The sequence below is a fragment of the Zeus faber genome (assembly GCF_960531495.2).
Source record: "Zeus faber genome assembly, chromosome: 12".
Taxonomy (NCBI): domain Eukaryota; kingdom Metazoa; phylum Chordata; class Actinopteri; order Zeiformes; family Zeidae; genus Zeus; species Zeus faber.
Genome location: NC_137196.1, coordinates 15,501,379 through 15,515,925, shown reverse-complemented (window position 1 = coordinate 15,515,925; position 14,547 = coordinate 15,501,379). Strand labels below are relative to the sequence as shown.

The 14,547-nt window shown below is 47.6% G+C and overlaps 2 protein-coding genes across 3 annotated transcripts in view; both read left to right on the top strand.

Annotated features, from left to right (window-relative positions):
* Positions 1 to 9,202, top strand: mcm4 (minichromosome maintenance complex component 4). Of its 2 annotated transcripts, XM_080010263.1 has the most exons (17): positions 1 to 76; positions 1,991 to 2,065; positions 2,227 to 2,379; positions 2,972 to 3,111; positions 3,276 to 3,377; positions 3,482 to 3,577; positions 3,750 to 3,845; positions 4,002 to 4,140; positions 4,353 to 4,573; positions 4,737 to 4,857; positions 5,920 to 6,179; positions 6,523 to 6,888; positions 7,052 to 7,179; positions 7,288 to 7,495; positions 7,604 to 7,832; positions 8,217 to 8,350; positions 8,681 to 9,202. In XM_080010263.1, the coding sequence occupies exons 2-17, from the start codon at positions 2,005 to 2,007 to the stop codon at positions 8,774 to 8,776; spliced, it is 2,550 nt and encodes an 849-aa protein (XP_079866389.1). In that variant the 5' UTR covers positions 1 to 76; positions 1,991 to 2,004; the 3' UTR covers positions 8,777 to 9,202. The 2 variants fall into 2 exon arrangements, with proteins under 2 accessions (XP_079866389.1, XP_079866388.1); XM_080010262.1 differs by lacking the exon at positions 1 to 76 and having other exon boundaries at positions 1,804 to 2,065.
* A 2,357-nt stretch (positions 9,203 to 11,559) lies between these two features.
* The window catches only part of ube2v2 (ubiquitin-conjugating enzyme E2 variant 2), a 4,948-nt gene continuing 1,960 nt past the window's right edge, over positions 11,560 to 14,547 (top strand). Inside the window, exon 1 of the mRNA XM_080011668.1 lies at positions 11,560 to 11,581. Coding sequence (XP_079867794.1) covers positions 11,566 to 11,581 — 16 coding nt within the window. The 5' untranslated portion in view covers positions 11,560 to 11,565. The remainder of the gene's footprint in view (positions 11,582 to 14,547) is intronic.

Genomic DNA, 14,547 nt, shown 5'->3' with positions numbered 1-14,547 from the left:
CACAGTGTTTTGTATCCCCGGCGTGGGGACGTCACGCCTCTGCCTCCCCTTTGAAGAGCCAGTACCGTCAGAGCAGGTCACGTGGCCTCGCGTCGCCTCCCACCGCCCCCACCCCCGCTTTACTACGATCTAATAAGAGCCTGCGGGTTGTTTACCTCCACCCTTCAAGTTGGAAATGAACTGCAGTCAATACCGCCTTAAATATTGGCCCAGTTGGAAAATAGACATTTAAGCACCTCAGCCGGCCGATTTAGACCTTTTTTTTTTAACCAAGTCAAAAAAGTCATTTTGGTTTAAGTAAATGTACTCTAAGTATTGCAGGTAAAAAAAAGTACGTGTCGCGTCGAGGGTCCTGTTATAACCAATCTATAAAGACGGTGTAAAGTGCCGTCTGCAGGCGAGTGCTGTCGCGAATCCCGGTGACACTTGACGAAAACTGAAATAAATATAAATACAGCCACGCCTCACTTAACGACCTAAGCTATCCGGACTTAACGACCAGCTCGCCGACTATTGAGCGCTGCTGTCCAGTACCGCGGCGTGCGGCGTCTCAGCGTCACGCACCTCATCGCGCGTCACCCTTTACATACTGTATACACTATATATATTATATAAACTACATACACTGTATACAACTCATCTCATCGACGTTCTCAGTCTCCATCTCGTTCCTGCGGTCTGTGAGTACACTAGCGTTCTCGGTGGCCACGCCCCCTTAGCGTGAAATAACGCCGTCGTTCGCTGAAGATTCAAGATTCAAGATTTTTATTTGTCACATACATATACATACTTCCATACATATATGCAGTGAAATGTAATGAACGACCTGGTCCGAGGAACGGAACTCGGTCGTTATGTACCTGTAGTACAGGTGCTGTCAGAAATTTACAAGGATTTACAGATATGAATCCATTTTTTTTTTATATATATATTTATATTTGTTATATTTGCTTTGAAATATAGTGGAGTGAAAGTCGTAGTATCCGAAACCGAGTGTACTAACTGACATCAGTACTATTTGTGCATAATCTCCGGGTGCGTTGCATTGTCATTTCACTGCATATATGTCAGCTCCTATGCACATCTATGTGACAGATAAACGTCTTGAATCATTCGCTGTCCACCACTGTTATTGTTATTGTTAGTATTTTTAAAGAGCTTTTAATGACTTGGGATTAAACGTTGTTCTGTGGTTTGAAGAGATCAAACCCGGTAGGCGTGATCGTCGTTCCCACACCTCGTTTTGCGCCGTTATGAAACAGTTCCTATACGTCCCCCACATATTAACACGTGCGCGGCGCTTTCCCCGGTCGGACCGGCCCATCCGTGGGGTCCTGCGCCACCGCGTGGCCCGCGACGGTCACTACAGGGGAATGGCGCTTCCGGGTGGACGAAACCAAGTCCAGAGGGCTTCGCGCGGTGATGCCGTGCGTGTCGGCGGCGATCGTTTCCGCACCGCGCGTCTAATGTTACGTAGAGGACACTCCTGTGCGTGCGATACAAAGTCATCTCAAATACACGATACCCTCGTTCCCGAAAATGGACCCGACGCGACGTGTAAGGTCGTGCCATTAAAACACCCTTCGCCGGCGGCTCCGCCAAGTGGGAAAACCCCAAACGCTTTGGGTGGCGATTGGTCGAAAGTTCCCCGCGAAAGTTGCGTCACTCGCAGTTTCGCGCCACAGCGCTTTGGCAGCCGGACGCGCGCAACGCAACGCAACGCAGCGCGAGGTGAGCGGAGGGAAACAACGGTCACGTTCCTCGTGTGGAATTCATCGACATTCACTTTTAATCGAGTCGTGACCTAACACGCGCGATCGTGATTGTTTACACGCGCGTAACGGCGGTTGTTTGTTTGTTGTTGTTGTTGTTGTTGTTGTTGTTGTTGTTGTTGTTGCCGCCGTCGGCCCGATCTGCAGGCCATCTGACGCGGCTTTGTGTTGACGCCCCGCGTCGCTCCGACGATAAACCGAACTGATATCAATTACAGAACATCGGACCGAAATGTCTTCCCCGGCATCCACTCCTGGTCGCAAACGTGGAAGGAGCGACAATCCACCAACTCGTAAGTCCGCGTGTGCTAAGTGCGGGTGCACTAGTGGAAATCTGTTGAACGTCATTACTTGCTTCCTGCATTGGACCAATAGCTGGCGATCTGACATTAACGTGACCGTGAAATCTGTGTGACTGCAAATAGTTCCTCAACGCACCCTCTCTACTCCTTAGCCGGGAGTGATGGGCCCATTTCTCCTCCGTCGCAGCGACGCAGGGGTCAGGACTCCTCCAACGGGGACTTGCCCCCTATGCCTACTTCTCCAGCCACTGACATGGCTCAGCCGGTCCAGGACACCTCTCTGTTCTCAAGCCCACGCCACTCAGGTGACTACATTGCTGGTCCCATGCATCTTTTTTTTTTTTGTTTTGTTTTTTTTTCTGCAATATCCTTATTTTTGTTTGTGAATTATATCGTCCTGCGGAAATCTTCCGCCCAAAGAACGCACGAAATCACCCAAAGCCCTTGAAAGTCTCCCACCATCTAATTGAAACCATCCATCGATCTCTTTACAAATACGGTTAATTCTCTGTCTTTTTTTGTTTTCAGTTTTTACAGGTGTGTTAAAAATATAGCAGGACTTGACTGGACTTGATTGGCAGGGTGGACATACTGAGTAGGGGGCGAACTTGAAAGTACGATATACCCACTGACAATTGTATCATCAACTTTGCTGGAGACTAGATTGATTCCTAATTATGAGACAACATGGGGAGATGAGCATTTTCATTGTACAGGAATATTTCCAAAATGGCCTAAAGGACCGAACACTGATATTATTCACCGACGGTTATATTATTGACAGTGACGGTGAATGAAATGACTATCCAAGTCAAACCTATGCTCAAAATATCCTTTAAAATTTGGCTTTGCTTTTTTTTTTTTTTTTTTTTTTCTCTCCATTATTATTATTTTTAGTCCTGCCAAGTGAGGTGGATATGAGCTCCCCTCTGATGTACGGGACCCCACGCAGCGGGGGTCGTGGCACCCCGGCCAGACAGCGACCTGACCTGGGATCGGTCCGAAAAGCTCCCCAAGTTGATCTCCACTCTGAGCCGGTAACAGTCATTATTGTGTCATTAATACTGTAATTGGAGGCGGGATAACAAAGCTGTAGTTGCAATAATTGTACGTAGTAAATCGTGATTAAAGAAATAGCCATAATAATAATAATAATAAAAAAAAATAAAGCCGACGCTGTTGATCACTCTTGTTTCCCCAGCCCAGTGTTGACGGCGCAGCGGCCAGTGAGCAGAACGCCGGCCAGAGGCTGGTTATTTGGGGAACTGACGTCAACGTGGCAACCTGCAAGGAGAAGTTCCAGGTATTCAACCATGCGCTTGATCCAAGCTAAACCCTAAAGGTATTTGACCAGACGTTTATTTTTTTTTAATTTATAACTTTTTTTTTTTTTTATTATTCCCACAGCGGTTTCTGCAACGGTTCATTGACCCGACCTCCAGCGAAGATGAGAACACCGGCCTGGACCTGAATGAGCCGCTGTACATGCAGAAGCTGGAAGAGGTAAGCGTCGCAGCGCTGCTCCAGCCCTTGTGTTTATACTCCTCGAGTCTCTTTTTTTAAATTGAAAAAAAAAAAAAAAATTTATTTGTTATTGGTTAGTCCGAGCTAAACTAGGCTTGTATGTTCTCCTTTTTTTTTTTTTTTTACTTTTTGGTTTGTTTGTCATGTTTAGATCAGTGTTGTTGGAGATCCAGTCCTGAACATAAACTGCGGCCACGTGCAGGCCTTCGACGCAGAACTTTACCGCCAGCTGGTCTGCTATCCGCAGGTGATTATGTCCGTCCGGTCGCCGCTTTATTGACACTGTGAAGTCATAAATACTCCAGGGGGAAATTAGGAATGCATATTTATGAGTGTTTTAATAACAGATCGGAGGGTTTTCAAGAGTTGATTTATTTATTTTTGTCCTTTCACCCCTCTGTAGGAAGTCATCCCCACCTTCGACATGGCGGTGAACGAGCTTTTCTTCGAACGCTTCCCAGACTCCATCCTGGAGCACCAGATCCAGGTGCGGCCGTACAACGCCATAAAAACAAGAAACATGAGGAACCTGAACCCAGAAGGTGAGTTTCGCTCGATAACTCCCCGCCCGGAAAAATACGATGCCCACAAATGAATCACAATTTTTTTATTTTTTTATTTTTTTTTTGGATTGTCGTGTTTCGCGAGATCTCTCGTCCCATATGTGGTGTAAAATGTGAGCGGGGTGGTGCATCGCGGCTCCGGCGGGGGTTAAAGCTTCTGTTTGCCCTTCTGTGTCTCCCTCCCGCGCCAGACATCGATCAGCTGATCACCATCAGCGGCATGGTGATCCGCACCTCGCAGCTCATCCCCGAGATGCAGGAGGCCTTCTTCCAGTGCCAGGTGTGCTCCTTCAGCACCCGGGTGGAGGTGGACCGTGGGCGCATCGCGGAGCCCGCCGTGTGTCGCAACTGCAACACCACCCACAGCCTGGCGCTCATCCACAACCGCTCCGTCTTCTCAGACAAACAGATGGTGAGATGCCACGCCACACCGGGGGTGGGGGGGGGTCGGTGGGGTCTGTGCAGTCTGCGCTTCACCCCCACCCCCCCCCGGGTGCGCTGTCGGGAAGAGGTTTTGAGATCGCGGCGTTGTTCTCCCTCGCTCTAAATCCTCAAAACTGTATTTTCCCCCACAGGTCAAAGTTCAGGAGTCCCCCGAGGACATGCCCGCCGGTCAGACCCCACACACCACCATCGTCTACTCCCACAACGACCTGGTTGATAAGCTGCAGCCGGGAGACAGAGTCAACATCACCGGTGAGGATAAAGCGCTGTGCCACTTTTATATCATCCCTTGGACTGTAACACAGATTTCTCACGTTGCAAATAAATACGTTTAATGACACTACCAGATTAAACATACATTTCAAAGGTTTTGGGAAGTTTTTATTTTTATTTATTTTATTTTTTTGGTGGAGGGGTGCTGACGTTCGCGTGCATGATTCGCTCGACGCACAAATAGTTTCCTTCGCGTACGCCTGCGTGTTTGCTCCGGTGTACAGTGGTGGACGGCGGCCGCGGTGTTGATCAAGTCCTCCCGTGTTTGTGAAATCATGTCGACGGGGGAACGAGGCTGGTCGGTAGTTGCCGCGTGGTCCGCTTCAACTCAATCGAGGCAACTGTCATGTCCAAAAAGAACAACATAAAAAAATGTATATTGACGTCAAATACCACGCCTCCTGATATTAATTATGAGAGGCATGGCGCATCGGAAATATATAAAAATATGAGCCGACGCTTTGGACTTCTTTTTATTGTTTCAGTAAGCAAAGAATTAGCCGCAAAGAGGAGTTCTGAGTCTGGTGTTTTGGTTACTGTTAAGCGAAACCTTTCCACAATTTTAATACTGACGTTGCGGCCTCAGTCCTCAGACTTGCTGATACGACTTGAAAAGTGTAAATGGAACATTTCCATTTTGCTGCCGGAGGGGGAAGTTGGTGTTTGTTTTAATGAATCTGTGTACGTTGTTAATAGTGCTGTGTGGGAGCTCTTGTAAACACGGCGTGGAATGTCTCCCGGTACCGGCAGTTGTCAGGGGGGCTGGTGTATGCAAATTTAACGCGTTGCGTGCGTATATCCTGGTGGAGATGTCAAATCTCCTTGTGGTTAATACATTATTCACGAGCCGGTTTTTCCGTGGGAAGGGACCGGATATTCACTTTGATGTATGTATTTACACACACACACACACACACACACACACACACACACACACACACACACACACACACACACACACACACACACACACACACACACACACACACACACCCCCCTTCTCAGCAGCGGTTTTAAGTTGAAATCCCAATATCCCTGCAGGCGTCTACCGAGCGGTCCCCATGCGCGTGAACCCCCGCCAGAGCAACGTCAAGTCCGTGTACAAGACCCACATCGACGCCATTCACTTCCGCAAGACGGACGAGAAGCGCCTGCACGGCCTGGACGACGAGGCCGAGCAGAAGCTCTTCACCGAGGAGCGCGTGCAGACCCTGCGCGGGCTGGCGGCCAAGCCCGACGTCTACGAGCGGCTCGCCTCGGCGCTGGCGCCCAGCATCTACGAGCACGAGGACATCAAGAAGGTGGATATTGGCTCAAAAAGTAGTGTTTTGTCTTTTTTTGTACCAGTACTTCCAGAACATTCGACCGATGTGTTATTACTGATATTCTCGAGACTGGTGGTTATGCCTTATTTACAATTTTTTATTTTTTTTTAAATTTTATTCCACGGCTAATGACCATTGCCAGTCTGGTTTTCACGCCCTGTCAGTAGCCGCGTTGTCCCTCAGAGGGACACAAGACCATTCGGCGTCAGGGTCCTCATCTCCATATCGGGTTATTTAGCGGTAATGACCGACTGGCTGTACATTATCCTGCACGGAGACTAACAGCGGGCGTCTCCTTCCCCTCCCTCCTCTTTCCCAGGGAATTTTGCTGCAGTTGTTCGGCGGCACCCGCAAGGACTTCAGCCAGACGGGCCGCGGCAACTTCCGCGCCGAGGTCAACATCCTGCTGTGCGGCGACCCCGGCACCAGCAAGTCGCAGCTGCTGCAGTACGTGTACAACCTGGTGCCCCGCGGCCAGTACACCTCCGGGAAGGGCTCCAGCGCCGTGGGCCTCACCGCCTACGTGATGAAGGACCCGGAGACCCGGCAGCTGGTGCTGCAGACCGGCGCGCTCGTGCTGAGCGACAACGGCATCTGCTGCATTGATGAATTTGACAAGATGAGCGACAGCACCCGTTCGGTGCTGCACGAGGTCATGGAGCAGCAGACGCTCTCCATCGCCAAGGTGAGGGGTAGCCGGGGCCGCGCGCGCGCGCACTCTGCTCCTGGCGCGCTCCGAAGGCGGCGGCGGGCGGCAGCAGCAGCAGCAGCTCGGTTTGGCGCCGGGATCCTCTTGCATCGAATAGTTGGGTAATGTTTTTAATCAGTGTTGCCTTCTCCTTCTGCAGGCGGGAATCATTTGCCAGCTGAACGCCCGCACCTCCGTCTTGGCGGCGGCCAACCCCGTGGAGTCCCAGTGGAACCCCAAGAAGACGACCATCGAAAACATTCAGCTGCCGCACACGCTGCTGTCGAGGTGGGTGAACCCCATCGGTACGGGGGAAGGAAAAATGGAGCGGAACGAAATCAGTTGGGACGACGGTTATTTTGTTACTAAACACGGCCGCTCTCTCCCGACCTTCAGATTTGATCTCATCTTCCTGATGCTGGATCCCCAGGACGAGGCCTACGACCGCAGGCTGGCGCACCACTTGGTGTCGCTGTACTACCAGAGCGAGGAGCAAATGGAGGAGGAGTTCCTCGACATGGCCATGTTGAAGGACTACATCGCCTACGCGCGGACGTACATCAGCCCGCGGCTGAACGAGGAGGCCAGCCAGTCCCTGATTGAGGTACGGCGGCTTCTCGGCGTCGGCGTGAACCGCGCCGCGTGGGATCCCGGCGACGTCCGGCGGCCCGAATCCCGAGAGTTAACTCCCGCCTTGTCTCCCGCCCTCCAGGCCTACGTGGACATGAGGAAGATTGGCAGCGGGCGCGGCATGGTGTCGGCGTACCCCCGGCAGCTGGAGTCCCTGATCCGCCTGGCGGAGGCCCACGCCAAGGTGCGCTTCTCCGACAAGGTGGAGACCATCGACGTGGAGGAGGCCAAGAGGCTGCACCGCGAGGCCCTCAAGCAGTCGGCCACCGACCCCCGCACGGGATTTGTCGACATCTCCATCCTCACAACAGGTTTGCGGCGCAGCTTGGTTGGATTTTGTGCCGGGGTTTTTAGGGTGTTTCTCGACCTTCATGTAGAGGCGTCGGTGGGATTGTTGTGGTGTCACGTGGTCCAGCTTTTATCCTACGACTTGTCGGTATGATGTGAGCTGCTGTCGTCTTAAAACTTAAAAGAAAGGAATTCGGGGGGGGGGGGTTCCTGGTTCGATCCCTGGCTCCTCGTGAAGTGTCCTTGAGCCAGACGCTGAACCCCTGTGTGCTCTCGTTGAGCGGGTGTGGGTGTGGTAATGGGTGAATGTGGGGCACGTGCTGTAAAGCGAGACTAGAAAAGCCCTCCATAAATGCAGTCCATTTAACATTTGGGACTAAATTATGAATCCCCCCCCCACCTCAAAGGAATGAGCGCCACCGCCCGAAAGCGCAAGGAGGAGGTGGCTCAGGCGCTGAAGAAGCTGATTCAGTCCAGGGGGAAGACGCCTGCCATGAAATACCAGCAACTGTTCGATGACCTCAGAGCGCAGTCTGAAACGGTAAATACTGATTTTTGCCAAAAACCAGCCATTAGAGCAGTTGTTAAAATTTGCTTTGGGCAATGCTGCATTATTAGAAATCAGATATTTAACCCCGAGCTGTGACGGTTTCTATAAAGTCCAGATATTTATGACTTAATGGCCGAAACATTTGCCTACCAATTTAATCACATTTATAGTAAAGAATCATCGGTTATAAAGCACAACGATAGTATTTTATTACATAAAAATATATTGACTATGATATGTCAGGTTCCATCTGAATCATCTCGTTTGCGTTGCTCCTGTCTTTGCTGTATTTACAAACTCTTTTGTCTCTTTTGTTTTTAGGCCATTACTAAAGATCTGTTTGAGGAAGCGCTCAGAGCTCTGGCTGATGAGGACTACTTGACCGTCACTGGGAAGACCGTTCGCCTGCTCGCCTGAGACACGCCCTGCCATTATGTACAGTTAGAAACGTCACCTTTTTTTTTTTTTTTTTCTCGTACCGGACGGTGACGGTGATCTTGACATGTTGGGGGGAGAAAAAAAAACAAACAAACAAAAAGATGGGGGGAGTGGAAGAAATAAAAAATTAAAATGTAATGAATTTTCAAACGAAAGTTAAAATGTAAAAGCTGTTGTGCTGATTGTGTCTTTTTAATATTTCCCTGTCAGTGAGCTGGGTCTTGTATGTCATAGCTATCTTAAAAATATTTTCCTCTTCCCTGTCAGTTATTCGTACAACGGTCTTTCATTTACGTTTCAGCCTTGGACGGATGATGCTTTGTGGAAAATATGTCAAAGCCAGCTCACTTGGTGTTTATTGAAAGTTGTAAAAAGTTTTTGTAGCATTCTCATCAATAATAAAAGTTCCTAACGATTATTTTTGAAAGTTCGGTGGCTCTCTTGGAAGGAAAAAATGGTTTCTGCTGCGAAGATTAATGGTTGATTACCAAATTTCACCCAGAGAAATCATCTATAATAAAAAATAAATTTAATTTGTATAGTGATTTTCATTAAAGAAATTGTTTTATAGAAACTTTATTAATACTTGGGCAAGTTGATTTGGTAATCAACCATGGTTCAAAAGCCCCTCATTTTGATTGCACATGATTCCACATATGCATTGGAAATTAAATAGTTTGAGACATTGGACACAGATACTGAAAATACAATCAGATCGTGCAACGTGCAGAAAAGAATGATTTAGTAGTAAGATTGTTATTTTCCATTTGTGCTCAGTCCTTTATGCCTGCTGTGCACGTGCAGCCCCAGCCGAAGAGGCTGCAGTTTCAGGACCGCATTCCCAGGACCCGACAGTGCCGCCCACAAAATGATAGTTTTGAAGGTTGATTCCACCCAAATACTATTTTGTTGTTTGTAGTTTTAAAGGTTGATTGCAGCCATATACTACTTTGTTACTTATAGTTTTAAAGGTTGATTCCACCCAAATACTACTTTTAGTTTTAAAGCTTGATTCCACCCAAATACTACTGTTACTTATCATTTCAAAGGTTTATTGCACTCAAATACTAATGTTACTTATCGGTTCAAAGGTTTATTCCACCCAAATACTACTTTGTTAAGTATAGTTTTAAATGTTGATTCCAGCCAGATACTACTTTGTTACTTAGTTTTAAAGGTTTATCTCACCCAAATACTGCTTTCTGTGTAACTACTTATAGTTTTAAAGGTTGATTTCACCCAAATACTGCTTTGTTACTTATAGTTTCAAAGGTTAATTCCACCCAAATACTACTTTGTTCCTAATAGTTTTGAAGGTTGATTCCACCCAAATACTACTTTGTTACTTAGTTTTAAAGGTTTATTCCACCCAAATACTGCTTTGTTACTTAGTTTTAAACGTTAATTCCACCCAAATACTGCTTTGTTCCTTATAGTTTTAAAGGTTTATTCCACCCAAATACTACTGTTACTTATAATTTCAAAGGTTTATTGCATCCAAATACTACTGTTACTTATAGTTTCAAAGGTTTATTCCACCCAAATACTACTGTTACTTGTCATTTTAAATGTTTATTGCACCAAAATACTACTGTTACTTATCGTTTTAAAGTTTTATTCCACCCAAATACTACTTTGTTACCTATAGTTTTAAATGTTGATTCCACCCAAATACTACTTTGTTACTTAGTTTTAAAGGTTTATTTCACCCAAATACTACTTTGTTACTTGTAGTTTTGAAGGTTTATTCCACCCAAATACTACTTTATGTGTAACTGCTTGTAGTTTTAAAGGTTTATTTCACCAAAATACTACTGTTACTTATCGTTTAAAATTTTTATTCCACCCAAATACTACTTTGTTACCTATAGTTTTAAATGTTGATTCCACCCAAATACTACTTTGTTACTTAGTTTTAAAGGTTTATTTCACCAAAATACTACTTTGTTACTTGTAGTTTTGAAGGTTTATTCCACCCAAATACAACTTTATGTGTAACTGCTTGTAGTTTTAAAGGTTTATTCCACCCAAGCACTACTTTGTTACTTGTAGTTTTAAAGTTTTATTCCACCCAAGCACTACTTTGTTACTTGTAGTTTTAAAGGTTTATTCCACCCAAGCACTACTTTGTTACTTGTAGTTTTAAAGGTTTATTCCACCCAAGCACTACTTTGTTACTTGTAGTTTTAAAGGTTTATTCCACCCAAGCACTACTTTGTTACTTGTAGTTTTAAAGTTTTATTCCACCCAAGCACTACTTTGTTACTTGTAGTTTTAAAGGTTTATTCCACCCAAACACTACTTTGTTACTTGTAGTTTTAAAGTTTTATTCCACCCAAACACTACTTTGTTACTTATAGTTTTAAAGTTTTATTCCACCCAAACACTACTTTGTTACTTGTAGTTTTAAAGGTTTATTCCACCCAAGCACTACTTTGTTACTTGTCGTTTTAAAGTTTTATTCCACCCAAGCACTACTTTGTTACTTGTAGTTTTAAAGTTTTATTCCACCCAAGCACTACTTTCTGTCTAAATACTTATAGGTCTGAGTTAGAGGGGTTAGGGTGTCGTCCATCTTGTCCGTGTGTCCTAGAAATGCGGTCCAGCTCTCCTTAGCTCTCACCAAAAACCCGTGTCCTAGGACTGCGGTCCTGGAGCTGCGGTCCTCCACCATTGCAGAACACGCCACTCTGACGCCGCCGCTCCAGCGGTTTTAACCGCGGTGACGTCACGGCTCCGTGCGCTTCTGGTCCGGACTGGAGAAGAAGATGGCGGCCTCCTTAGGTCTGTATGTCTCGGCGCCGTTCCGGGGACTAAGAACGTACCGCAAACTCTGGGTTTCCACACGATGCGGCAGGGAGCGAGATGCGGCGCGTTCGCTCGAGGTTTTGACGGCGGCGGGCGGTCTTCGTTTCCCCAAAGCAGCGTGAGGAGGCGGGCAGGGTCTGGCACGGCGCCGTCTATTTGCTGGCGCCGAAACGGGCATGGAACGGGAAGCGAAAACAGCTTGGCATGCGTCTCGATCTCGGCTTATCTCGTCGTGGGAACAACGGGGCCGGTCGCCGTTAAATTCGGTATAAACAACAGCTAGGGGCGAGATCCGAAGCCCGAAACGATGAATAATTCAACCGGTTTGAGACACACCTCGCTACAACACTGCGCTATCGTCCCACTGCGGTTCACTGGGTCAGGTTCCCCAGCGTCGTTGCGTCCCTGGTGTCCCAACACAACGCGCGGTCCCGAGGGGGTTTACGGTTACGGACGAGATGCGAGTCCGAACGGGGATTTATGCCGTTTTAACCACGTCGATCTCGTGATAGCGGCGCGCATGCATTGCAGGAAATAGACGCTGCCGCATGTTGGCTAACGGTGCACGGTTAGCGAACGATTCGCCCGTGGCGAACGAGCGTTGCATTTTGGGCGTCACTCCCGTCAAGAAGGCGCGACGAAAACTGAAAAGAGTCCCTGAGCATTGAAGCCCCGCAAGGGCGAGGCGTTCGCCACAATTCACGGTGAATGCGGCTGGTTTACTCACACCGATGTATTTTGAGAGAATGACGTAGAAGTACATTTCTTCCGCCCAAGTATTTAATTTGGACAGATTTAAACGATTGCTGTGAGGGTTCCGTTCGCAGCTCCGAGCCGAACGAACGAAGAGTCGGAAAATCGACTTTTTTTTTTTTTTTTTTTTGTGACTCGTCAGAAACCGAATCTGGGGAAAAAAAACCAAAACAAAAGCAAAACCGAGGACGACGTAGCTCCAGCAGTGACACTCATCGCTTTGTGTTGCGTTTATTTGATTGTTATTCCCAAGATTTAAAATCGCCATCGTTGATAGTGGTTGATAGGAATTTGAAGGCCGTCGGTGCAACCAGGAAAAGGAATCAAAGCGAATCCATACCGTCCATGACTGTAGTTTGATCCACCCTGACTGAACGCCCCAAAACCCTCCCTGCAGCAGGTTGAACGATGTCTCGCGAGCTTCCGTCCATCCTCTGAGGGCGCCACGACTCTATACGGTTCTCCCGTCTGTCAAGAGCCGCGGACTCTGGGGGATCGACTCGGAAGCCGAGTGCCTTTCACGGCCCGGCGCCGGCGCGTCCTGTGAGTTCTTGAAGCTCCTTCCGGCGGAGACTTGTTTGGCGTCAATTTTCCCCCCTTCCGATTTCATGCGGGTCAAATTTGGTCACGCGCCGCTGCCGAGACCCACGTTCTGACTCGCAGGTGCTGATTGACTTTTAAGACGTTATTCCCCCCCAAAAATACATATACGTCAGCGGTCATCGCAGAACTATATGACTATATTTTATTTTCACTTCTTCCTCCTTCGTTCAGGCAGGAAAGTGAGAGCTGTTGATGAGTCGTACTTTATGCGCCATCAACAACACTTCTGAGACGGAAGATGAAACCGCAGCGTGTCCTGTTTTCTTCCGGGCGTGACGAAGTGGTTTTTCGTGGAGGTCGGCGGCGAAACACAACGCGATATAGGAAATTGCGACGCCCGTGAGCGACCGCCAAGGCGGCGTTTTGCTTCTCCGTCTGCGTGCGGGTGTGGTTTCAGAGTCGTTCGCCGGTGTCGCATCTGGGGAACCGCGACGTGGAGAACCCCAAAAAATATGGGTATCCGTCCCACAGCCGTCGGTGGCCATGGAAACCCATACATTTTGGTTTTCTAACGTAACAACACTACATAGGGAGCTTGCCTTGCTCATCCCACGATATTTGCTTCAACCCACCCGACAGGGATTGGAACGGCTCGCTGGGTCTACTTTGTTCTGGCAGGGCGGGGTTTTTTTGGGGTTTTTTTCCTATCGGTGGCGCAGACTTCAGTGGGAACGCCGCTGTTTGCTGAGGGGGCAACGCCGGGTCCCGAGGTTAATGAGGAACAGCCCTGAATAGCTCCTTGATTACGGAGGGTGTGTTGCCTCACTGCCGTCCCGACATTGCAGTTAAAAAAAAAAAAAAAAAAAAGTGGAACACAGGGCCGTAGGCAGAGCTGATGAAGTGGATATGCTCGGATCAGAGAGGTGGAGGTGACTGCATCAGTTAAGCCGATGGAGGAGGAGGAGGGGGGGGGGGCGTCCCTTTTTCCTGCGTGTTAGCCCACACTGCACGCTGTTAAATGTATGCGTGGCTATTTTGTCTTTTCACCTCGACCTCTTGTGTTTTTCTCATTCGCAGCGTTTCTCGTTCTTTCCCAAACGTTGTACATTACTCCCCATGTTTCAGTTTTTGGGTAAACAGTCACACAATCTGAGAGGAGAACGTCCATGTTGGTTTGAATACCCCTACATAGGTATTTAGGGATATTCATTGCATATATGCATGTACACTGAAGATATTTTCTCAATGCTGGATCAATTTCAAAACATTTGAATGCCCATCGCGAGGGTTGACTCCCAATGGTGCAAAAATGAAGCGTAGGTTAAAAAAAAAAAAAAAAAAATGGCAGCGTTTCCAGTTTAATCTGTTATGGTGTTTTGTATGCTAATCGCTGTTGTCTTGTGACGTGGGCAGTTTTAGATTTCCAGGCTGTCTGGCCTATTCAAGATTCAAGATTCAAGAGGTTTATTTGTCACATACATATGCATACGTTCATACATATACGCGGTGAAATGCCTTTGCAACGCACCCGGAGATTACGCACAATAGTTACTAAACCGAACATAATATCTAACCTAATTCCTACCGAGCAGCTAACTGAACCTAACTGATTCCTAAAACATAATGCAGTTAGTGACTGAATCAGT